Genomic DNA, 24,069 nt, shown 5'->3' with positions numbered 1-24,069 from the left:
CCAGTCTATCGCAGGGCTAACACATAGAGAAAGACAACCATCCACACTCACACCTAAGGGAAATGTATTACCATCAATTAACCTAACGCCACTAATTGTCTTTGGATTGTGGGAGGAAGCCAGAGGACTTGGAGAGAACCCACACAAAGATGGGGAGAACATGCAAACGCCACACAGAAAGGCACCGACCAGATGGTGGAGACTTCTTGCTGTGAGGTAACACTGCTAACCACCACAACACCGTCAACATAATAAATTCCTAATAGCTTCACTGCTGCTGTAATGAAACCATAGTATGTCATCTAGAACAACACGATATCAGCAGGCCTTTTCACAAGCCTTGAAGCTTAACCGGTCACATGTGCCTCTGGACAGTTTTTTGTTTTTGTAAGTTATAGTATTTAAAGCAACACACATGCTTTATTGTTCTCAGGTTTTTATTTTCCCCATGTAGCACATGTTAAAGAGATAGTAAAACGACATTATACACTGATGAAATATTTGGTCTTAAAAAAACAAACAAAAAAAGTGATGAGCTCTCCTTATTACCACAAATCTTTAAGTAACTAATATACAGAGAAAGTGTTTCAAAAATGATCCAATTTACTATATTCACCTTTAAATAACATATTTATATTTATGTACACATTTTTTTTGAAATAATAAAAAAAATGATAGTATTCTTCATATAAGAAATGCACCATAGTCTATATTGAGATATATTAGTGTATCTAATGAGTCATCATTTGTAGGAAAATGTATTCACTAAGGCCACTTAGTACAATTCTTCAAAAATATCTAACGGTAAACTGTATTGGACACCACACAACAGAGCAAATGAAGGTGCACCTTCGTATGTCGGCACAGACGTTTTCTAAATTTGGAAATTAAGCGTGTTAAAGAAAAGAATGAACTTAAGCCATATGTTCACAACATCTTTAACCAGAAAGGAGCCGTTATACTTTTAAAGGCACTTACATTTAGGACCTTGCTAAAATAGGCCTTGTCTTTGGCAGATAGAAACTTTAAACGCTTGAAAATGGAAATCTGGATCAAGACTTAAATAGGGGTCTCCGGAGTAGACCTTTTAAAGCCTGAAAATATAAACCTAACTGTAGGGATGATTATCCTTTACTTGTAGCATGATTGGCAAATGCCCTCTGGAGAGAACAGAATAACAGAACATTTTATTTTGTAACTTTGACAAAGTGTAAGCATCACTGAGTTGACGGGATCCCTGCCATCTGTACTGATGGTCTGATCCTCTTGGCAGCATTTTCCTCCACGGAGAAAGTGTAGTTATACTGGGGAAAAAAAATAATCAAAAAACAATGTGGCAATATTCTCAATTTATATACCCAATAAAAAGTATCAGATGAGAACTTACCTCATTTTCAATGTCTTGGAGAGATTTTATGGGAATATTCAAATCCGAGTTCTAAGACAAAAATAGTCAAAGAGAATTGGGATGACAAAGGAAAGTCAGCGGTATTTGGCATTGGAATCCATCCCTTGAATACTGAAAACTTGTAACATACCGTCTCATTTGCCTGGGTTTCAAATTTTGGGTGGAGGCTGAAAGGAACTCCATCTAGAGCTGCAGAGAATAAGAGTATGCCTAGGTGAGTGGGTCTCTGCGGTGAGAAGCGTAAATAAGAAGCCCTTTGTGTGACGAGAGACCCGTGGTACCTGTAATTCCATGGATGCTTCCATCAGCAGGTTTGTCTAACTCATCCTTTGTTTGAAGAGTGTGGCGTCTGTGACTAAGTCTGCTGGGTGGCAATTGAGGAGGAGGAGGGTTGCTGCAGAAATAAATAAGATAAACAAATAAGATGTCGACCACAAGAGTAAAACGCCTCCAAGATAATACACTTTGCTGTAATAATGTCACATCGCTATAATTTTTAACTATATACACTTCTAATAAGAGACATGTGACATTTTGATAATAACATCTCCATTTTAAATATACATAGGCATTGTACCTAGGTCTGAGGGGTAGAGGAGGAGACTGCTGCTCTAAGGAAAGTTGGCGGATGTCCAGGCTGACACTGCGGGGCTTGGCTTGAGGCGTGGGTTTAGAAAAGTAACCTTTTCTGTACCACAGCACATAGCCGTGGATGTCTCTGAAGAAAAAGTGCATGTAATGACAAATTATATGCAACATAATATTCATAAAAGTTCATGAAAATGCTTTGATAAAACAGGCCCAAGACAAAAGTCCATGTATCTGAATGTACCCCACAAATGTGTAATGCTGCAACATCATTTTGCTTTTGGCTGTCAGCTTGATATCCAACACAGCTGTTTCCACACTGCCCACTGGGACGATGCGTACGCACACACGTTTTTTCTTGGAAACTGTGGCCTCTGGACAAACAATCACACGGTAGGTCAGAAGTGAATGAATATGATGCATTCTGCTAAATAAGTATGAATGTGTGTGTGTGCTCACTTGGCTCAAGATGTTCAGCTATAAAGCAGTAACCATGAGGAAGTGAGTCCTTATCAGAAATAATCCGGATGTCAGACACTACCATACCACCTGCTGAGTCCTGCATTTATGGAAAATTTAGAAAAATAAATGATGTATTGTGGTAATATAAAGGTAATACATGTATAAGTTCGCATTTTTTGTTCACCTTGCTATAACAGAGGTAATATCCAGACTTCATCCCAAAGGTGCGTGTAAAATTTGCTGATGCTCCATCTTCTGTGAGGCTGATCTGCAGAAAAAGGGAGATGCAGTGAGACAGCTGTGGCATCACAAACACATTTGATTTATTCCAAAATAAGCAAGTAGCATGAAAATTTGAGTCAGCTTGAGTCAGTCAGTTTAAAAGTTGGGATTTTGGATTCAACAGAAAAGAATCATTGCACATTTGTTTAACTGTTCTCCTTCAGAGTTGATATTTGGCATGCGGACTGAAGCAGATGAGGATCGAACTACCACCTTCCGATTAGTCGGTGACCTGCTCTGTCTCCTAAACTACAGCCACCCCAGATAGGATGTGTCACCAAAAAGCTTGTGGTTGTCACAGTGACTTGTAATTTATACTTAACACGCTGACTTGTTTTGTTGCAGCGACCGTCTGGTTACCCAGAAGTTGAGTGTGCAACACCTTTGCACAGGTCACCTGGTGGAGGCAACCTGTTTCAGTACAATTGTGATCAGACTGGGACTAAATGCAATCAGACAGATTAGCGAAGGTTTGGAAGTAAATCCCATCTAATTTGTAACAATCAATCTGAGTCAAGTCTGTGCAACTCAGCACAACTGCAATGTGTCTCTTTAGAACAGGGGACTCAACTCAACTGGCTTGTATTTTGGTTATATTCCTATAGAAAAACAAGGGCAGTGAGCATCTGCAGCAACCACATCACTATTTCAGGAGGAATTTCTGTTTAAAATCAAAAAGATTCTGGCTGGACTCTAAACGCAAGTAGTTCAAGTGAATTTCTGTGTATATCGACAGCAACGGATTTGTAATCCTAGCTGATTCACCACGAATAATTGTTGAATGCAATCAATGGATTGCATGTATTGCTGGAGCTTATCAATTTCCCACCAACTGCTAGCAATTTCCAGCAACTACTTGCACCCAATAAGGGGATGCAAATTTTTCCCAAGAGACTGGAGGTCACTAAGCAGTTGCTAACTAGTCTCTAGGTGATTGCGACCCTAGAACAAGGACAAGAGATTTTATTGTAATTCTCCTGCAAACTTTGTGGTTGGAGTTAAGTAAAATGAAATATCTATAATCTATCTCTGTTCTTACAAGGGTGAAATCTTTGGGGCAAGTGCCAGAGTTGGAGGCCCAGGCCACAGCGGTCACTGGCCGGACATTCCCACGTTCCATCAAAGACATCTGAGGAAGACCCAAACAAAAGTTTTAATAAATATGGAAGGTAAACAAGGTACAAATGCTTTACTGGTTGGTCTTAACATAAATTATGTCTTCTTATTGCCCAAGGATGTTTTTGGATTGTCATTCTAATACAAACTTTCTCAAAGCTTATCTGTTTTTTTCAATTTCAATGCGTGTACAATAACATGTTCCCTCGGAGACTGAGGCATTGTCACACCCAAATCGTTTAGTTCATGTGACTCCTAAATGGGAACTCAATTAGGTCGAAATTACCTTTAGATGAACTCTTACACTGAATAGTGTCATTCTCTGCCCTAATATATATGGATGACAGCCTGAATAGGATCGTTCCCTATTCAGGCTGTCGTCCATATATATTAGGGCAGAGAATGACACTATTCAGTGTAAGAGTTCATCTTAAACAGCAGCAGAAGTATTTAATCCACTTGCATCACTTTTAATATAGATTTTAATTTCTTTGTTTTTTTTAAGCATTTACTCGACTTTTGGCTACATGCAAAGCATAAGCACATTTCTACTGGTAAAGACTTTTTACTGCGTGGCAAATTGTTCAAACAAGCACATTTGACTAAACAAAACCGACTAGCACATTGGAACAACAACAAAGTCACAATGTAACAGAAAGACAAACAAGCATATAAAGCTCAGATTTTAAATGAAGATGAAAAAAAATCTCAGCAATTCATGATTTCACCATTGATTTTTTTTGTAATAACTTCTATTTACTCGATCAAACTTCCTGACATAGTGCTTGCTATTGTTATAACTTGAGCTCTATTATGGTAAGCGGCTGAGGAAATCGACACCAGCCAGATGAAGGTATCTTAAAACAGCTGCTAAACTTCCCTATCCACAATTTTAAACACACGTCATCACACTTCTGCCTTTCGTAACACGTGTTTATTGTTACATTTATTAATAACAACACCTGAAATTATTAAATTAAAGACAAGTACCGTGTAACATCCCTGTCAAGACTAGCTTATGTGGCATTAGCGATTGTTCCGATGACAAAACTTCACCGCTTCTTTGTTAAATAAGCCAAATATTCACCGCTTCGTGAGCTCATTCGTGTAATTATAAAAATACACACTTACTCTGTATATGTATTAACTTTTGGCTCTCCGAGGTGAAAGAAAAACTTCTTAGTATCAACGGAAATTTTCCTGGACGTCCTCGTAGGAGCAGGAAGTACTCTGACTCCGTCCCGACTCCAACTCCCGTCATCCTCCGAGGCATGACGTCAGCTTTATAAAACAAACTCCCTTCTGAACGCTAGATGGCAGCAGTTACGTGAGAATACGGCTCAGATTTTCAAAGCTTCCATTGAACTTGCTGCTTCAAAAAAGTGTTAGAATTAACAATAGAAAAAACACATTGCCTCATTTATTAATCTCTCTGCCTAACAGAACATAGATGTTTATTTTTTGTGCTACAATCCACTATCTCTGCACAAGCAAGAATTAATAAATCAATGAATGAAGGAAAACACTGCATGCGGGTGACATTTTCCTTCACATACAGTCTACAGAATACTTCCTAACGTTGCACTATTCTATCCTTTCTTATTTGTTGTAAATGAAATTATTCAACAATTTAATGAAAGGAAAACACATGTCTGCCCTTTTTAGATGCTTTTAGTAGCGAGTAAGAAGCTAAAACTGTGAATAATAATGAAATGAAAATATAAATATAATGAAACTACCAGACAGTCCTCGTAATCCTAATGTGTGTGTTTGTGTCGGTTTGTGTGTGTGTATGAAAACCAGAAAAAAGACCCTTGATTGCAAGCATCAACCAGAGGGGCTTAGGTCCCTGTTGGCATGGCAACATGCAGAATGGATGGCAGTATGCGTGTGTGTTTGTGTGCGTGCATGCAAGAGCGGGGGTGGGTTGAGCAGGTGGACTGTGGACGAGGAAGGAAGTCAGTGCTTATCCAGTGCACTTAGCTTTATTGGTTGATTGGCCAGTTAATTAGTAGGTAATTAATGAGAAGGAGCCAGCTGTAATCTGCTGAGAGTAAAACAAGGGGTAGATGAGGTAAACTGCATGTCTGTGTGTGTCCCATGGACACATTTGCATATCCGCTTGCAGGGGGTGCATGCAGTCACCTGCGTGAGAGTTCATAAATAAATATGAAAATGATGGACTGAGTATGAGCGTCACTCTGTCGCTTACTCTCGAGGGATTCAATCGTCTTTTCAGCAGTTCAGCCTGAAATGCATGAAGTCTCTGTCACATTTATTTCAGTGTTAAACACACACTCACAACCAAAACACTGGAAGGTGTGTGAGAGCCCACTGTGGCCCCTGATGTAAAGAGTAATGTTGTAGACTATATATATATATATATATATATATATATATATATATATATATATATATATATATATATATATATATATATATATATACACAAAGACGTGCGGTTTCAATAATACATAATACATCTCCGTTTTGAGATGTTGTGAGAATACAACAATAATTTAGTGTTAGTGCCACTTGTGTTACAGTAAAACTATGATCCCACAATAAAAACCCTACAAAACCAGCTGATACTAGCCATGGGGGTATCATCGTCTTAACCACCACCAGCCAACATGGTCTCCACAGCGAAATGACGACTTCTTCGTGGTTTCAAATCAAAGAGCAGCACTCCCCGGAGCCCGCCGACATACTTACTGATGCAGAGCTGCGTAAAGGCAGCCACAGAGAACAAGCAGAGAACAAGTCCGGAAGATGGTCAGTGTCACAGTGTCAGAGTTCAAATTAAAACTTGGAAGACTTGAAGTTTTGCAGGACTAACTTCTTGTACACCCCCCTTCTGTGTGGGTTTACTGCATTTACACTTTTTAAATTTATTTTAATTGTAATTTAATGTAAATGAGTTTATTACTACTACTGCAACTACTACTACTACTACTACTACTACTACTACTACTACTACTACTAATAATAATAATGTGATCCCCATGGGGAAAATACATTTCTCTCTGCATTTGACCCATTCACTCAGTAAAGCAATGGGCAGCACTAAGCAGGCACACCGGGGAGCAGTGTGTAGGGACGGTACCTTGCTCAGGGGTACCTCGTAGCCGTTCAGTGGATTCGAACCTTCCGATCGTGGGGCCACCACTCTACCTACTGAGCTATCCCTGTCCCCTTTTGCCTAGTGCTTCGCCTGAGCCTCTCGGTTCTTCACAAAGAACACTGCAGCATTTTCCAACAGCGACATATACAAATGAAAAATGTCTCTATGAGTGCTATGGATGGTAACTTAAGACAGCGACGACCTGCCCCGGGGTACAGACTCCAAACATCTGCAAACGCTGTTTGTGGTGAAATTATGATTCTAATGCTTCCAGTTAAGCCGATAAACAGAAGTAATAAAAGCCAGCAGTCCATGCCAAGACGACCAAATTCACTGTGATTAAAAACAGTTACAAGCGGAAATCATCTTTTCTGAATGAGCATGTTTACTGACCCTGTCGGTTTGCGCTTTTAATGAACGAGTAGGCATTTGGGGATAAAAGGAGAGCAGGCGAAGACGACGGCATGAGAAAGGCTCTCAGGTTAAGAGATAGCCAGCTTTAACGTAATACACACAACTGTTTCACACAGTGGGAAAGTCATTTGGCGTATCTGTTTTGTTTTCTGTAGTATATCATTGGCGTTTGAAAAAGAGACTGAGTATTCCAAAGCAGCAACGAGTTGGCGAGTTTGGCAGTTGTTGTCATTTTGTTGCCAAGACCGCTCTCCATGTAAACAGCCTGCTTTCTTTCTCTTTGAGATTTTTCACCCTCCAGAATCTGTGCTGCTCATTAAAATAACAGAAAAAAAAATATTTAGTGAGCTGTGCCCTCTCTTGCCAAAGAAAAAGAGCTTTTGGTCCCCGGCTATTATTTTCTCATATTAGTAAATAGCGAGTATCCTTGCTGCTGAGGCCACACCGCTCTTACCTTTCCGTTTTTGTGGGAAATCTTTCAGTTTGCTGTGAGCGTGGAAAGTTGAAGAAAGAACTTTGTTTGTAGTTACCCTGCTCCCATCTTTCCCTCCACACTGGTGCCACATTGGAGGTATGGAGAACAGAGCCCACCAGATATTGTGTCATATTGGTTTAACTGGAGAGGAAGTGGATAAGCCACACAATAATAGGAAATGCCATAACAATTGCCAACCGCTGCAGGACATCGGCGACATCCTCCAGCAGATCATCACAGATGAGATGATGAGGCCCAGGCCAGGTAATAACAGAGGTACAACGTGAGAATTAGATTTGAGACACTGGATTGGAGGGATTCGGTATCCCTCCGAGTTGAATGGTGGTTCCACTTCTCACTCATCACACACTGAAACTACCAATCCCCAATACTGCTGAATCCTTTTGCACCTCAGAATATCTCCATCTTTATCCCATAGCCCAGACCAACAGGATCCATCATCTCACTATAAATACAAAGCTGAGTTTGTAAGTCACCTGTGATTCATTGACCAACATGGCAGTAATGCTAAATAATGACTAAATAAACCAGAGAAAAAATGAGAAAGGATTTGATCTGAGTAAGGAGTTCTTGATCTGAATTTTTTTATTTATTATATGAGTGTATTCACAGTGTATCTGCTGTAATTTACTTATAAGACTGCCGGAACCCCTTCAACACACAGTGCCATTCATGAATCTTTAGAATACTGGACTTCGGCAGCAATCCATTCGTTCTTCCACCATCTGAAACAAGACATTTTAGCTCCTCTCCTTTTATTGGCTTCCAAAGACTTAGCATTTTCTAGCAAAAAAATAAATGGTAAATGGTAAATGGCCTGCATTTGTATAGCGCTTTTCTAGTCCATAGGACCCCAAAGCGCTTTACACTACATTCAGTCATTCACCCATTCACACACACATTCACACACTGGCGATGGCAAGCTACGTTGTAGCCACAGCTGCCCTGGGGCGCACTGACAGAGGCGAGGCTGCCGAAATAAAAACCAGAAATACTCTGGTTTTGTCTTCTGGGTGCTTGATTTACTGTAAATTTACTGAAAAATGATCAGTATTGTTACTGTTTCTGTCACACGGCTGCAATTAGTCATAGCAAAAACTTTGCATCGGGCAGGTGACCGTGCAAAGTATGTCTGCGTTCTCACCTCTGATGGTTTATCAACAGAAGACTCCAGGGTCAAAGTTCATTTGTGGAAAATTGCTTTATCTGTTAGATAAGAGCATTTTTTTATGACTAATAATAACAAAGAATTGTTTTTTAATGCAGACTCTTTTGTCTTTCTGCTACATTCTATGATTTTCCATGAAAGGAAACATGCTTTAAACTGCCACAGAATGAAGCCTGCCCTCTTCAGCGTCCTGTGAGACCAAAGAAAATACAGGTAAGATGCATATGTAGCTTTCTTTCTATATTTATCAACCAGTAAAGACACATTGCATGCTAATACAAGACTTCTGCTCTCATCAAATTCATTATTGTGGTTAATTTTAGGCTTAAAGTTGACTTTTTATTACATTTGAATGACTCTTAGTCAGTCAGTGTGTAAGGATAAGGGATTTAAACAAGACTGCAAATAAACTGTATCCCTTTTGAAGATTTAATTTGCTATTCATATCTTAGGTAGTGACTCACATGACATGACAGATGACACGTCTGTGGCAGAGAGCGAGAGAGATTGGAGACACATAAGCAGGATGTACACTAGTTTGTCTACATTTTCTCCCGTCCTCATGAAACTTGTCATTAATGCATCTCTCTTTCTCCCTCTCCTGCTCTTGTGCTCAGTGTGTCATACTCTATCCCCAACAGTTTGCCATGGTATTTTTCCAAAACTCATTCTCTGCTGGCTTTCTTGATGATTTTTGATGATGCTCTCCTCCAAATGCTCAGATGGTGAAAAGGCTAGAAGTGCTACTGCAGGAGGAGCGTCATAACAACAGACGCTTTTAACTGAGAAATACATGGGAGCAACAGGATCATCAAATCTGTTATTATTGACATAAGGAATCTGCGCCAGGGGTTGAGATGATGCAATGTTTAAATAGGTCTAATTGTTTATATGGAAAAAGAAAGACTGACTCAGTGACTTTAGACTCACAATAATACTCCTGCTTTTCTTATCCTGCATTTATTCCAAACTCATTTTGAATTTGCAGTAAGTGAACAAATCTATATTTAACTAGGCAGGAAAGATTCGTAATTTAATATCAGTCGGCAACTTTTTCCTTATTGAAAAAAAAACACCCCCAAAAAGTACAAACTGCACCGTACTCCTTGGTATTACCTCAGTTAGCTTGGAAACAGGAAGCTTAAGGGTGGCAGCAAGAAGGATTCAGAGTTTCCAAGTTAAGTAGTTGTCTCACCTGCTTATTTTCAAACTAAGAGAGCCCAGATTCACAAAATCGGACATGAGGGGAAAATGAGGGCTGGAAAAGATGACATAAAGAAAGGCGCGTGCGCGTGTGTGTAACAAAAATAGTTTGGTAGAATTTGGAAACCAGCATAGAAGTGATCATATGCTTTCCAATCAGCTCATCTTAAGATAAGAAAATACTTTATTTATGTTGACATAGCAAGGTAATTAATTAAGAAAATGTCTTTTATTTTCTCAAAAACACAGGATACTTCTTTTTACTATAGTTTTCCTGAGAGGTGCTAAGCTCACAACCTTCTGTATGACCAAGTCAGTATAAACTGCACTAAGTTGTTTGAGATTTTGGAAAATACTGGCTTTTTGTTAAATACAAATAACGATGCACTCTTATGCCTCACCAGTAAATTTTAGGGATACACCTTTCAATGTGGTAAAACAATACTAACAATAATGACGTTTAAGTGTTGCGATGAATAACTGTCCTTTTGGACCTTGTTAATCAAATGAACCAGCATGAATTCTTCTGTTAATCTTCTGTTATTTATCTGTTATTTTATGCTCTTTTTTACAGAGGTAGTTTAAATGAATGTGAACAACACAAACTGAAAGTGAGACTTATAAAATATGAGAGGAAAATAGCGGGGCTGAGTTCAGAACTAGCAGCAGGATTGTTGGAACAAAAAAGATCTTTTGGGGGCCGTCAAAAAAAAGTGCACTTTGAAATGTGCTGTTAAATATTCATACTCCAGCTAGGATGCTTGCCTGTGTGCAGCTGTGGCTGTTAATGATATCCAACCAATTATATTGTATGAATTCTTAATCTTATTTCTTTGGATCATATTATTAATATGTGCCAGAATCCACAACTACACACAGCAAATTATGTAAAGTATCATCAGGGAGCATCACAGAGGGCGATAAATGAGCAGTGCAGGCACAGAGAAAAACTGGGGGTTTGGGATACTCTGATCTTTACTGTTTGTGATCTACTGGCTTTGGAGAAGCTCACACACACACATACATGGAAACACTTCGGGTGGGCTACATTAGAAATGTGTTAAATATCGCGTTTCTGGATTACATGTGATGTAGTTGTCAGTGTGGCACATCGGTCTGCTAATTGCTATCTACTTATACTTTAATTATGCAATACTGAACATCTTAAAAATACTGTTGTATGAGACCAGTGTAGTACTAGTGCTCTACAGTAATACGGTTCACTGGTGTGCCTTATAAAGTGATCACAGCGTTGGTGTACTGCGGTGCGTTTCTCTAATTCCTGCAGAGGTTAAGCTGGATGTGAAGATACGAAGGCTGTCATAGCACTTGTTAGACACTATGAATGGGAGATGCTACCTGAAACTGCCTTGTAATTGCCGTCTGATTTGCATAACTGTGCACATTAACAACCTCTCAAATGAGCTTTAATTTTTTTCACTGAGTGTTTTGATGCTCCTTAAGAGTTGGTGTTAATTAACATTAGATTACAGATCAAGACTAAAAAGTCGTCATCATTGTAAAAATCGTAGCTCAAACTGAAATATCATTTTGTTACAAATGAATTCCGTATTTACTTTGTATAAAAATGGCTGTAATTTCCAAACAGTCAATGCAGTATATTTGTGAAACCCTGCAAAAAAAGCTGAAGTCTGCACTTCTCTGGCATCTTGTGTGTCATCGACCAAAAACGTACTTATAAATTTCACTAAAAGTGAAGCGTCAGCTGTAAACTAATAGTGGTTAAAGTCATGGCTATGGCTTTTTGTTGTATCAGAATCAGATTTATTGACCGAACACTTAAACACACATAAGCAGGATTTTTAGATCATCTGTTTGAATGAATGATAGGCTTATGTCACTTATTTCGCAGAGTGGCGTCTGCTGTCTGTCCCTTTGTTGTTTACAAGAATCTTTACTCCTTCTACAGTATCGATTAGAATTTCATCATAGGTATTTTAGCTTGATGGTGTGTGATGGACTGTGAACCTGACCAGGTACTACGTACTACTACTACTATCCCTTCCCCACTAGGCCAGCGTCAAGTGGCGTCACAAACGAACACGGACAGATCTTCCCCCAAACTTTTCTTTTATTTGGATTTGTGGTGCTTTTGTACACCTCTTTCTGGGATTCTCTTTTAACCTCTCACATTTTAATTGTGCTGACACTACTATCTTTTTAATCATAAAAATGAAAATAACTTAAAAAAAGGACTAGAGCCTGCATGTGGTGTTAAACCAGATGTGGACCTTTCATCTTAACGCTGTAGCCTATTAATAAAGCAAAAGATGCATGCTGTTCTTTTTAGGTTTTGAAGCTATGATTGTATCTTTCTTTCTTTTTATAAAAGCACATAACAAGACAAACATCACTTAACAAATAAAGCCGTTGTCATTCAACAAGTTTCTGTAGAGTCGCTTTGGACACAAACTTGGTATAATATGATTTTAATAAATTCAAATTCTCTCATCTTTAAACAGGTAAGTATTTTTACTTAACCATTATGAGGAAAGGGGGTTGTGGTCTCATTCTAGAACATTCAGTGCTGCTTCTGTGCGCAATCCACTCTCCACACCACTAGAGGGCATTCACATGTCACTGCATCTAAATTGGCATCTGGGGACTTTGTAACCAGGTCATGTATACTCACAAAATTTTATTGTCTCTTGGCGTCTCTTTTCTTTATTTATTCAGACTTAAAAAAAAAAAAGTCACTGTGGTGAATGTCAGCAAATCAAATTCTTATTATTTATTCTTGGAGATTCTTTGTATATAGATTTTGGACTAGTGATCTTGTCCAAAACGTGATCTTTGTTTATCCTGATCCAGTAAAATAACCATGGTAATATGTTTTACAATCATGAAATATATCTCTTATACACTACCAGTCAAAAGTTTGGACACACCTTCTCATTTGATGTTTTTTTATTTTTTTATTTTTACTACTTTGTACAATGTAGATACTGAAGACTTCAAATATATGAAGCAAGATATATGGAATTATGTAGCAAAGAAAAAACTGATAAATAACTCAAAACTTGTGTTTTATATTTTAGATTCTTCAAAATAGCAGATGAGCACAATCAGTTGTGCTGTGCAGAAGTCAGGTTGGTGCACAGCTGACAGCCCTGTTTGACAGCTGTTATAATTCATATTATGGCAAGAACCAGTCAGCTAAGTAAAGACAAATGACAGTCCATCATTACTTTAAGAACTAAAGGTCAGTCAGTCTGGAAAATTGCTAAAACTTTGAGTGTGTCCCAAAGCGCAGTCGCAAAATCCATCAAGCGCTACGACAAAACTGGCTCACGTGAGCACCGCCCCAGGAAAGATCAAGAATCACCACCGCTGCTGTGGATAATTCATCTGAGTAACCAGTTTCAGAAATTGCAGCAACTCAGATTAGAGCCCAGATCAATGCCACTCAGAGTTCCAGTAGCACACACATCTCTGCATCAGCTGTTCAGAGGAGACTGCGTGAATCAGGCCTTTATGGTCTAATAGCCGCTAAGAAAACACTACTAAGGAAAAGCAACAAGCAGAAGAGAATTGTTTGGGCCAAGAAACACATAGACGAGTAGAAATCTGTGTTTTGGTCTGATGAGCCCTAGTTTGAGATCTTCGGTTCCACCTGCCGTGTCTTTGTGCGACACAGAAAAGGAAGGTGAACAGATGGTCTCTACATGCATGGTTCCCACCATAAAGAATGGAGGAGGTGTGATGGTGTGCGGGTGCTTTGCTGGTGACACTGTTGGGGATTTATTCAAAATTGAAGACAGATTGAACCAGCATGGCTACCAAAGCATCCTACAGCAACATGCCATCCCATCAGGTTTGCATTCAGTTGGACCGTCATGTATTATTCAACAGGACAACCTCCAGGCTGTGTAAGGGCTATTTGACCAAGAGGGAGAGTGATGGTCTGGCCTCCACAGTAACCTGACCTAAACCCGATCAGGATGGTTTGGGATGAGATGGACCGCAGAGTGAAGGCAGAAGGGCCAACAAATGCTCAGCATCTCTGGGAACTCCTAGAGGACTGTTGGAAAACCATGTCAGGTGACTACCTCATGAAGCTCATCGAGGGAATGGCAAGGGTGTGCAAAGCAGTAATCAAAGCAAAGCGTGGCTGTTTTTAAGAATCCAAAAATATAAAATATGCTTAAGTTATTTCACACTTTTTTGTTCACTACATTCTTCCATATGTGTTCATTCGTAGTTTTGATGCCTTCAGTGAGGATTTACAATGTAAATAGTCATAAAAATAAAGAAAAACCATTAAATGAGAAAGTGTGTCCAAACTTTTGACTGGTAGTGTGTTTGTCTGACAAGGATTTCAGCTGAACACATACAGGTTAGTATAAAAAGAAGTTGTGACTTCTTTGTGCCAAACTAAAGCATAGGGATTGATTAACTGCAGAACTGAATTCACTGAAAAAGTGAATCAGACGTTCCCATATAACTGCAATCACATCATCCAGATCAGAACTGTATACTGATCCCGGTTTTAATGTTTTGGCTAATTTAATGTTCATTTTAAAACAGGAGAATGTTGTGAAAATCTCTTCTTCCAGGATTAGAAAATCAGTCCTCAAAAGACATTTGAGTAAGAGGACAAACTGATTAAGTTAGAGAGTGAGAGCTGCCAGGGTGGACTGTTTCTGTGAAATATCTGATAATGAAGTGAGTGCTACACAGTGTAATCAATAATTTGTATGATAAATGACCATGCTGATACCGTGGAATGTTAGTTTTTTAGTATTTAAGTAATTTAAAACAGTTTTTATTATTCTTTAGTTACAGTAATTTGTTGATCTGTAAATATGTTACTCATTATTTGCTACATGGCATTTTATATTTTATCCAATAAAAACCACCAGCTTATTATTCCAACAGTAGTTCTATTAGAGTTACATGTTAAAATGTTGATATGAGCTTATCTAATATGACAAACAATAATGTTCTTATGAGTGATATCTGGTGACATTCCATATAAATGACTGTCATTATCTGCACACAGTACAAAAACAAGGGCAGCTCTGTTTTCACAGTCCTGAAAAATCAGTTTCATCAGCCACTATCACCAAGCTCACCAATCAATACAGACACACGGAGGCTTTTCACTGCAGGAATGTTATTTTCTTGGAAAGCAGAATAATCCTCTAAAGCATAGCAGTAAAATCACAGTCCTCCTGTAGTTCGACAGACTTATAAATAATTAATAAAACACTCACTAAATCTAATTCCGGTGTTTTTCCCCATATATCTCCTGCAAGTTCAGTGCTTGTCAACTGTGTGAAATTAGTTGTTTTAGTTGGCGTGGTCTTGGCTCAAAAGATATATCATTCAGGTCACCAGAATCAGAAAATAATTAACTGAAAAAGATTGTAAAAATATAACCGTTTAATAGCTAACTGGCATTTGTAGAGGATATTTGAATAGGGTAAGGGGTTAAAGGTTGAAAGTGATAAGAGGCACAGACAGAAAGACAGACAGCGAGGTTGCACAGCAGAGAAAGTTAGTCTGCTCTGTGTTCATCATGGATTTATCACGTGGGGCTCTGATCCTGTTCTCTCTAATATACTCAGGTGAGTCATTTCATTTGATTTAACCTTCCTGCCTTCTTGGGACCTTTTTGTGCCACTGCTATGTGTTAAATGGCTGCCATTTCCACTGTGTTCAGTGGAATATAACCAAACTTGCCACAGGATAGTTTTTACCTGTCAATGTTAATATTCCAGTGTGAATTCCTTAAATCAGCCTAAAATGGCTGAGCAGCAGAAATCCCCACACCCATCACCCTGGGGACCATTTTCTGCCCATTGACTTCCATTATAAACGCTATTTTTCAACCCCAAATTATCATCATATGATTTTATTTTTTCTTCTTTTCTTGGATGTCAATGAAGACTCAGGGCCTTGAAGTTTTAATTTTTAAATTGCAAAAAAAATGCAAAAAAAATAATGGCAGGTCAAAATGTATGTTGGTGCCAATCTTTGGTCCATCTAAAGGCCTACTTATAATGACAATCACATATTACTTCAACTGGTTTTTTGTGGAAATATTTAGTTTCGTTTTTTGGTTTTTGGGGCTTATAACACAGGGCGCTCATGTAATAACACTGGGATTTGAAGGGTTAAAACAACGAAAATATAATTAAAACTTTACATGAATATTTCAGGGAGAAGTAGTTTTACAAGGTTGGCTAATTTAAAGTGGAATAAAATATGGATATATGGTCTTTTTATGGCGTGGCTGAGAATGGTCCCTAGGGTGATGGGTGTGAGTTTTTTAAAGGATGGCAGGAGGGTTAATGAAAGAGGAGAAAGGCATTTGTTGGAAGATGGCAACACAATGTCTGTTTAAGTACTTTAAAGGCCTAACTGAAACAAGATTGAACCCACTGGAATAAAAATACCTGCAAGATTCACTGGGGATTATTCACAGACTGCAGTAGTTCCCATTGGAATAAAAGTACTTTCTAAGCAAAATACTGATAGGCATTAACTGTTGAAACAAACATGTTGAAATCATCATGGGGTCCTTTTGTCCCTCTGTGGGGGGTTACTCCCACTAGGTTTATATCTGGGACTCTCCACCATTTGACCTTAGAACTGAAGAAGCTTCTCGGATGAGAGGTGAAACGTCTTCAAGTAACTTAAAGAAGTCCAGACGCTTTTCTTTGCAAGCTCCTTTGACTACGATGACCTGGATGACTGAGAACCTTCACAGACATGTTGAAACAGACTTTTTTCTCCCCAGACTTAAATATAAGGGACAGCTATCTCAAACTCCACGTGTGATTTAGATAAATTAAACACATCTAACAATGTTCTGATGTTATTCAGCAAAGTCTTCATTGAGAAAAATACCTCATCTTTTGTACATTGTTGTTTCGTCATCGACTGCCCGTTCAGTCTGAATATTTGTTCGGGTTGTTTGCTTTGGGCTCGCGTTTGTGTACTCTGTGTTTTACCCAGATGTGTCAAAAGGTTCACAAAGACGTACGTGTATTCTTACACGCAGTATAAGTATTCAAACTCAGTTCCTAGAAAAATGCAAGAATGAAGAATTGAAATAAGCCATTACCTAAATTGAGCAGTAAAATGAACATGACAGATAATCTGCACTTTATAAATGTACTTTATATTAGTTTGGATGACTTAATAATAATAACAACTAATCATTCACACAAAGTGACTATAAATAACCTGGTTTATTTTTTGAATTTTGTAATAAAATCTAGAGCTCTTTGCAATATGCTGACACTACATCAAAAGCTAGTATAGCTACAGGAACAGCAATTTAATTAACACTGAATGTGAACTGTGTTCTGAACTGTGAACATGAACACTGGCCAGGAGTCATTAAACTCTACAGTAACCTCAGTGACCTGTTGCTAATATGACCGTAAAGCAGCACAAACACTGCAACCTACATTTAATGTCCAAGCCAAGTATTTCCTAAATAGAATATAACTGAATTAACAATGAAAGCACTATTATGTTTATATTCTGAGAAAAAAGACTGCCTGAACTATAAGTCATTGCAGATTCATTACTTAAAATACTTAAAATAATAAAGTGTGTGGCCACAAAGTTTATTTAATTAAAGTATGTATTTACTGTGTGCTGATAGTTGTGTTTCTCTGTGCAGTGGCTGGTCAGGCTCCCGTCATCTCAGTGGAGCCACGAGCTGCTACTGTGCGCAAAGGAGAGTCTGTCAGTTTTAGGTGCAATGTAAAACTGACAGACTCTAACCCACGGCCACTCGAGGTACAGTGGAAAAAGGCCAACAACCAAGCATTACCAGGTCAGGACAGACAACATGTTAAAACAATCACTATTGTACAGCATTTGTAAGGTCTAACTTAAGTCTCCCTGTTTCCCTGTAGACAACATAAAAGTCGGTCCTGATGGGTCTGTGCTCACGGTTACTAGCGCTGTACCTGGAAACCACGGGCAGTACCGCTGTATGGTGTCCTCCGCTGCCGGCCGCAGCACCGCCAGCGTTATGCTGACCGTCAAATGTGAGCTTGTATTCAAAGTCCAGTTTTTCCCAACTGTGCAAAACCAGAAAGCGTGGGTTCCCTGGAAACACATTTTATATACAGATGTTTTCAATGACACATAACCCTGTAAAAATTTACTATAACTTTTGTTAATGAAGGGTAAATTAGTATTTAATGAAACTTTAGGAAAAAATTGATGTTAAAAATAAAATGTTTAGGGTTTCACTGAGTAAAAAGACCGGTGCTGGTGGTGAGATCAGACAGCGTTGGGACCCGACGCTGGAAACAGTAGCTATGGTAACCGCTATCTCCACAAATTCTCTCAAAGATACGCCATGATTTTCTTCCCAAATTAGTTTAAGCTCTGCTATTGAATTCTATGTAACATTATATTGAAATGTGGGCTGGTTCTTTTAAAGGAACCAAAGCAGAACTGGTTCTGCACTGACACCAACATCATATAGGAGCAAACTACGTATTACAGTGCTGTAGGCATACATAACCAACTGTTTGCTGTCAGTCTTTTGTAAAAAAGAAAAAAAGGGGAAAAAAGGCATATTTAGAGTTTTCAGCAGAGGTGGGACCAAGTCATTGTTTTGCAAGTCTCAAGTAAGTCTCAAGTCTTTATCCTCAAGTCTCAAGTCAAGTCTCAAGTAATGTCAGGCAAGTCAGAGTCGAGTCTCAAGTCACTGGTGTAAAAGTCCGAGTCAAGTCACAAGTCTGAAACTTTGAATTTCAAGTCCTTTCGAGTCTTTAAAAAAAACAAACGAAAAAATAATGTTGCAGTTATGCTAAATGTAAATATTAGACCATGTAATTTTAAAATCTGTGTTTTTCTCAACACATACAAAATAGTGAACTTAGAAAATATACACAAATTGTGAAATTGCACCTCTTTAAAATGCAGCTCAATTAAACTTAGCTCCAAGAATAATTTTCACCAACAGTTCTGAGATACGCTGCATGTTATTCTTGGATGCGGTTGTAGGACCAGCTTTAAAATCGCATGACAAAAATATCATACACATTAAAAAAAACTGTATCACCAACGTAGCCTGGAAAACATTTGCTAGTTAGATGAAGTCAGCTATCTCATCTTAGCATATTTATATGCATATTTATAATTATACGGTTCTTGGAGTGAGTGCATACACTCATGAAGTTTAGTAACTTCCGGTCACTGCAACAAGCCCAGGTACAGTTTACCGACGGATGGGTGCAGGACCTTGAAATGCACCGTGTAGAACGAAAGACCATCGTACATATCATAAGTTTACCAGTCTCACAAATCGTCTTCATAAATACACATTCGTTAACCGTTTATTAATAGGACCTTTGAGCTCAACGGTAATTAATTAGTAGTGGAAATAATTTCTGGTAGCATCACAGAAATGTAGCAGTGACAATAATATTGTATGCTGTAATCGTACTGGGCAATTAGTGATACAAAAAACCTGTTTTATCCTGTGAATAAAAGTATATGTTTTTGTCAATGTACCATAATAACAGAAGCGAAACGCAATATTGTGTCAGGACAATTCACTATTTATGCACAATAAATAAAGGAGCATAGCGCGACAATTTCTGTTCAGCGCCAGACTTGCTTGTAACCTATATCACCAATTATGTTAAGAAAAATGACGCATTAACTACAACAGCAGACTGACCTTTGTGTAAATGCTTGGAGCAGACTAACCTGTGAGCTGGAGTGTTCTAGGACGTTATATTTGGTCTTTGAATGGCTGCAATCCAGTCGCCTCTTTGTTACTTCGGAAACATGGCTCGAACAATTTCTCTTCCACGACGTAATCCGATAACAACCGATCTCTTTACCCGTCGGCTTCCCGTGGCTGTCATGCGACCGGCTATTGCAGTTAATAATACAACAGCTTCTTGACATTTTTGTGTTTCTTTTTATCGCTGTGTGACTGATTTTAATTGAAAGCCTGCGTGCGCTAGTACCGCTTGCCACGAGTTCCCAGAATCCTTTGCGGTTCTACCCGTGAATGACGTCACATTTTCAATCTCTATATAATATGCATGTTAAATTTTATATTTGGGGTGAAATATCAAGTCTTTTCAAGTAAACCGGTTCAAGTCCAATTCAAGTCCCAGGTCATTGGTGTAAAAGTCCAAGTCAAGCCACAAGTCTTAGAACATTTTTTCAAGTCAAGTCTAAAGTCATAAAATTAATGACTCGAGTCTGACTCGAGTCCAAGTCATGTGACTCGAGTCCACACCTCTGGTTTTCAGTATGTGTAGTGTATCCCTTTCTTGCTTTTAGACGCACCTAAAGTACGACTAACGCCTTCGGGGCCGCTGAGAGTCAGGAAAGGTGAGGCCGTGTCGGTGGAATGCCGTGCCCAAGGCAGGCCAAATCCCACGCTGTCCTGGAAACGCCAAGGCTCCACCCTGAAGCTGGTTACCGCTGAAGAAAATGATGTCAACACCATCAAGGTGAAATACTAACTTGTGCTCAAGTTTTGGTTAAACTGATTTTCACATTTAGGATAGAAAAATAGTTCAAATGAATGAAAAAGAAAATGATATTCTGTTTTCTCAGTTTCCTGCGATACATCCAGATGACTCGGGAGTTTATATTTGCCTCGCTGAAAACACTGAGGGGATGACTGAGGCCAAAATTGAAATCATTGTCGAGAGGGAGCCCGGGTCGCCGGTAGCTTCAGTGACCCCTACTGAAATTACGGCAGTGGAGGGACATACAGTCACAATAGAGTGTCAGGCCAGTGGTAAGATGCCTATAATGCTCATATTTTAGATGACTCATAGTTCTGCTTCTCAGTTTTCATTCTGCCCTTCAAATCTGGTCTTCCCTTTTAGGTTCCCCTCCTCCTCTTATCACCTGGTCCAAGCTACGAGCTCCACTGCCATGGAAACACACAGTTAATGGTGGAGTTCTAACACTAACCAGCGTGGGGCGCCAAGACTCGGGACAATACATCTGTAATGCGACTAACATACATGGCTACAGTGAAGCTTACTCAGATATGGAGGTGGAGAGTGAGTGGACATAAGGATATTTAAACACAGATCCCACACATCCAGAGTCCTTGCCACTGCTCATGGTAAGCAAAATTGTATCTTTCTCCTCTCCACACAGCACCCCCATACACCACCATCCTACCCGATCAGGTGAGGCTCCAACCCGGAGATGCACTGCAGTTGCAATGCCTTGCCCACGGCACTCATCCCATTCAGTTCACATGGAGTCGGGTGGGCCGGCCCAGCCTGTCCCCCACAGCAGAGCTCACAAATGACGGAAAGCTCCTGATAGCCAAAGTTAAACAAAGCGACAGTGGAACATACAAATGTGTGGCCACAAACCACATTGGCTCCACTGAGGCTACAACCAGAGTGATCATAAGAGGTGAGCTGAGTTAAAGTGAGCGGTTTCATGATTACAAATGATCTCTTTCTTTTAGATTCTAATGCTATCTTGCTTTTTTTGTTTTGTTTGCAGCTTAAGAAAACCCAGCGTGTCTCGTTGGTAAACATCTATGCAGTGCTTACACCTTGTGCAAGAATGGATCGTAATGCTGTCGACGCTCTGGCGTTTAATTGAAAGAAACCAGAGAAAATAATTAATAGGTTCATCTACATTGATGTTTGATTAAGCAAATTATGCTGAGATTTAAACATTTGGCATTACTAGGCATGTTGGGTTAATTTTCATATTTTGCAGAAAATTTTTACTCCTACTATTGTTGTTGTCTCGTATCAGCTTTCAGGAAGCTTTTACTGGAACTCTGCATCGACTGACAGCTAACAGCATGTATGTGTGGGAGTTTTTTCTTCCACTGGAATGCATCTGCACACTGTCCTCCTCCCTTCTTGTCCTCTCCTTAGCTTACACTGTCAAAATGCAACGATACAAGATAGAAACGTTCCTGATCTAATGTACAAAACATTATAAAAGCCTTTGTTAAGAATCAAATCACTGTATACCATATTAAACAAAATTGTCTAATCTGTATTAGAAGAAATATTTTTTTTCTGAAGTGTACTTATATTAGGACTGTGCACGTTTTGAGCTATAATAATGCAATCATAAACAGTTAAACCACTCATTTGATATCCATGAGTTTAAAAATTGCTTGTAAAAATGACCGTGTAGACATTAGGGTGCCTTCTGAAGGGGAAAAACATACAAGACAACCACATGGGAGGAAATATATTTCAGATTCAGATCCACAAATGACAAAAAAATACCAAAATGCACAGAAAAAATAGCTGAAAAACCCCCCAAAGTAAAATTACAACCTAGCAGCTGTGCAGCAGCCTGTTCACATCTGTGTGTTCCCAGACTCATACTATATGTAGTGTGGAAGAAATTTCATAAGTACCAAAGATGTCACCAATTCATAACCGACCAAATATGAAAAAACATCTTCCATTACAGAGTTTAATAATGATAATGTTCAGTAACGTGTTTTTATTCCTTCATAGTATTACGAAGTCTGTCATGCGGTGTAGTAGGACTCAGGCGCAGAGCAGAGTTCAGGGGAAAACAACGTTTATTTACACAATCACCAGGTGCAGATATATACAGTGAGGGGAACGGGTAGTGATGGGACGTTCTGTATCGAGGCTTCGGAGCGTGTGTCGAGTAATGAGGGGGCGTTTCCGCGAAGCACGTATCGAGGCTTGCTTCATTTATGGGAGGAGCTGAAAATGATGACGTCCGAAGCCTCGCTGCCCGGCTGTACCACGTGACTGGTTCATGAAGCGGTTCGAATTTTTTCCGCGAGCTATGAGAGCGATATAAACCCCTCAGACTTCATTCAAAATGTGGGTGTTTGATGAAGAGTTGCGGTTAGTGAGAGTTTGGAGACAGTTTGGAGGTTTATGAGAGTGAGGAGAGAAAGTCAGGAGAGAATGGAGCCAGCTAAGAAGAGGAGGATGTCCTCCCCTGTGTGGGAACATTTTGATCTTATTCCTCCCAACAAGGTATGTGAATTTCCACAGAAGATGGATTTTCATAATACTGATGGTGCAATAAAACCTATGTTAGGCTGTCTGTACTTTTGTACAAGGTGAGGTGTTTGCTATGTGCCAGGGAGCTGGGATATAACAACAACACCTCATCCATGCTTAGGCACTACAGAGCTATGCATGAGAATAAGGGGAACACCGATTGTGGAGCAAGACCAGGTGAGCCATCAAATGCCATGATACTATAGCATGCTGTAATGTTACTAAATGATATAACAATATCATACAATGCAATAAGTGACGTGTGTGATATTTAAATTTGTGCTTTGTTTTTATTGTCTTTCCATACTGCCAGCATAAATATACACAGTATACTGCATCACTACAATATAGATGTTTTACACACTCCTTTTGTTGTTGACATTTACAGGCTGTGTGCAAAATGCCACACTCTTCAAATTCATACCAGCTATTATTTTTACATCCAGTAGGTGTCCTGCTAGAGCAAATGAAGCTTCATGAAGCTTCGCGTTGGGGTGAACCAATTGGATGAAAAGCTTCAGTGCTTCATGGGGCTTCATCTGCCCATCACTAGGAACGGGGGTCCTAGGTCCGAAAGGGAAGTCCGGGATTGGAGTCACACACATACTAGCTCTTCTTCTTTACAGTGGTTGAAACAACAGGTTAGTCACGGGTCCGGGGAAAACTGTGCACAGGAGAAAATAAGATTACACAGAGATCGCAGCAAGTTTACAAAGCTTAAGGATTCAAGGCAGAGGTTCACTAATGTGTCTAGCATAATCATCCAGCGGTGAGGCTGTCTGCGTCCCGGCCTTAAGA

At 39.2% G+C, this 24,069-nt stretch overlaps 2 protein-coding genes and 1 long non-coding RNA gene across 3 annotated transcripts; 2 read left to right on the top strand and 1 right to left on the bottom strand.

Moving 5' to 3' along the window:
• Window positions 1-419: 419 nt before the first annotated feature.
• mvb12a (multivesicular body subunit 12A) lies at window positions 420-5,113 on the bottom strand. The gene is made up of 10 exons (XM_080881103.1): window positions 4,988-5,113; window positions 3,780-3,869; window positions 2,643-2,726; window positions 2,456-2,555; window positions 2,241-2,370; window positions 1,986-2,126; window positions 1,690-1,802; window positions 1,539-1,597; window positions 1,388-1,438; window positions 420-1,304 (listed from the first exon to the last, which is right to left on the bottom strand). The coding sequence occupies exons 2-10, from the start codon at window positions 3,867-3,869 to the stop codon at window positions 1,218-1,220; spliced, it is 855 nt and encodes a 284-aa protein (XP_080737229.1). The 5' UTR covers window positions 4,988-5,113; the 3' UTR covers window positions 420-1,217.
• A 10,632-nt stretch (window positions 5,114-15,745) lies between these two features.
• Window positions 15,746-22,351, top strand: sid4 (secreted immunoglobulin domain 4). The gene is made up of 8 exons (XM_080880994.1): window positions 15,746-15,852; window positions 17,922-18,077; window positions 18,160-18,294; window positions 20,561-20,733; window positions 20,840-21,026; window positions 21,118-21,297; window positions 21,398-21,664; window positions 21,758-22,351. Exons 1-8 carry the CDS (start codon window positions 15,804-15,806, stop codon window positions 21,760-21,762), a joined length of 1,152 nt encoding a protein of 383 aa, XP_080737120.1. The 5' UTR covers window positions 15,746-15,803; the 3' UTR covers window positions 21,763-22,351.
• Window positions 22,352-22,951: 600 nt separating this feature from the next.
• LOC308395663 lies at window positions 22,952-23,815 on the top strand. Its single transcript, XR_013971429.1, has 3 exons — window positions 22,952-23,244; window positions 23,331-23,448; window positions 23,718-23,815. It is a non-coding gene; the product is annotated as an uncharacterized lncRNA (long non-coding RNA).
• The last annotated feature ends 254 nt before the right edge of the window (window positions 23,816-24,069 follow it).

The sequence above is a fragment of the Rhamphochromis sp. 'chilingali' genome, assembly GCF_963969265.1.
Source record: "Rhamphochromis sp. 'chilingali' genome assembly, chromosome: 4".
NCBI lineage: Eukaryota > Metazoa > Chordata > Actinopteri > Cichliformes > Cichlidae > Rhamphochromis > Rhamphochromis sp. 'chilingali'.
Note: the sequence above shows the minus strand (reverse complement) of the source record. Positions and strands in the feature narration are given on the sequence as shown.

Bases quoted from the DNA above. Each gene is read 5' to 3' on its own strand.
- mvb12a (XM_080881103.1), bottom strand. From the start codon at position 3,869: ATGTCTTTGATGGAACGTGGGAATGTCCGGCCAGTGACCGCTGTGGCC. The intron at 2,727-3,779 runs GTAAGAACAGAG...CTTTTTCTGCAG, and splicing joins GCCCCAAAGATTTCACCCTT to ATCAGCCTCACAGAAGATGG. The intron at 1,305-1,387 runs GTAAGTTCTCAT...TTTTTTCCCCAG, and splicing joins TCCAAGACATTGAAAATGAG to TATAACTACACTTTCTCCGT.
- sid4 (XM_080880994.1), top strand. From the start codon at position 15,804: ATGGATTTATCACGTGGGGCTCTGATCCTGTTCTCTCTAATATACTCA. The intron at 15,853-17,921 runs GTGAGTCATTTC...TTCTCTGTGCAG, and splicing joins GTTCTCTCTAATATACTCAG to TGGCTGGTCAGGCTCCCGTC. The intron at 18,078-18,159 runs GTCAGGACAGAC...GTTTCCCTGTAG, and splicing joins CAACAACCAAGCATTACCAG to ACAACATAAAAGTCGGTCCT.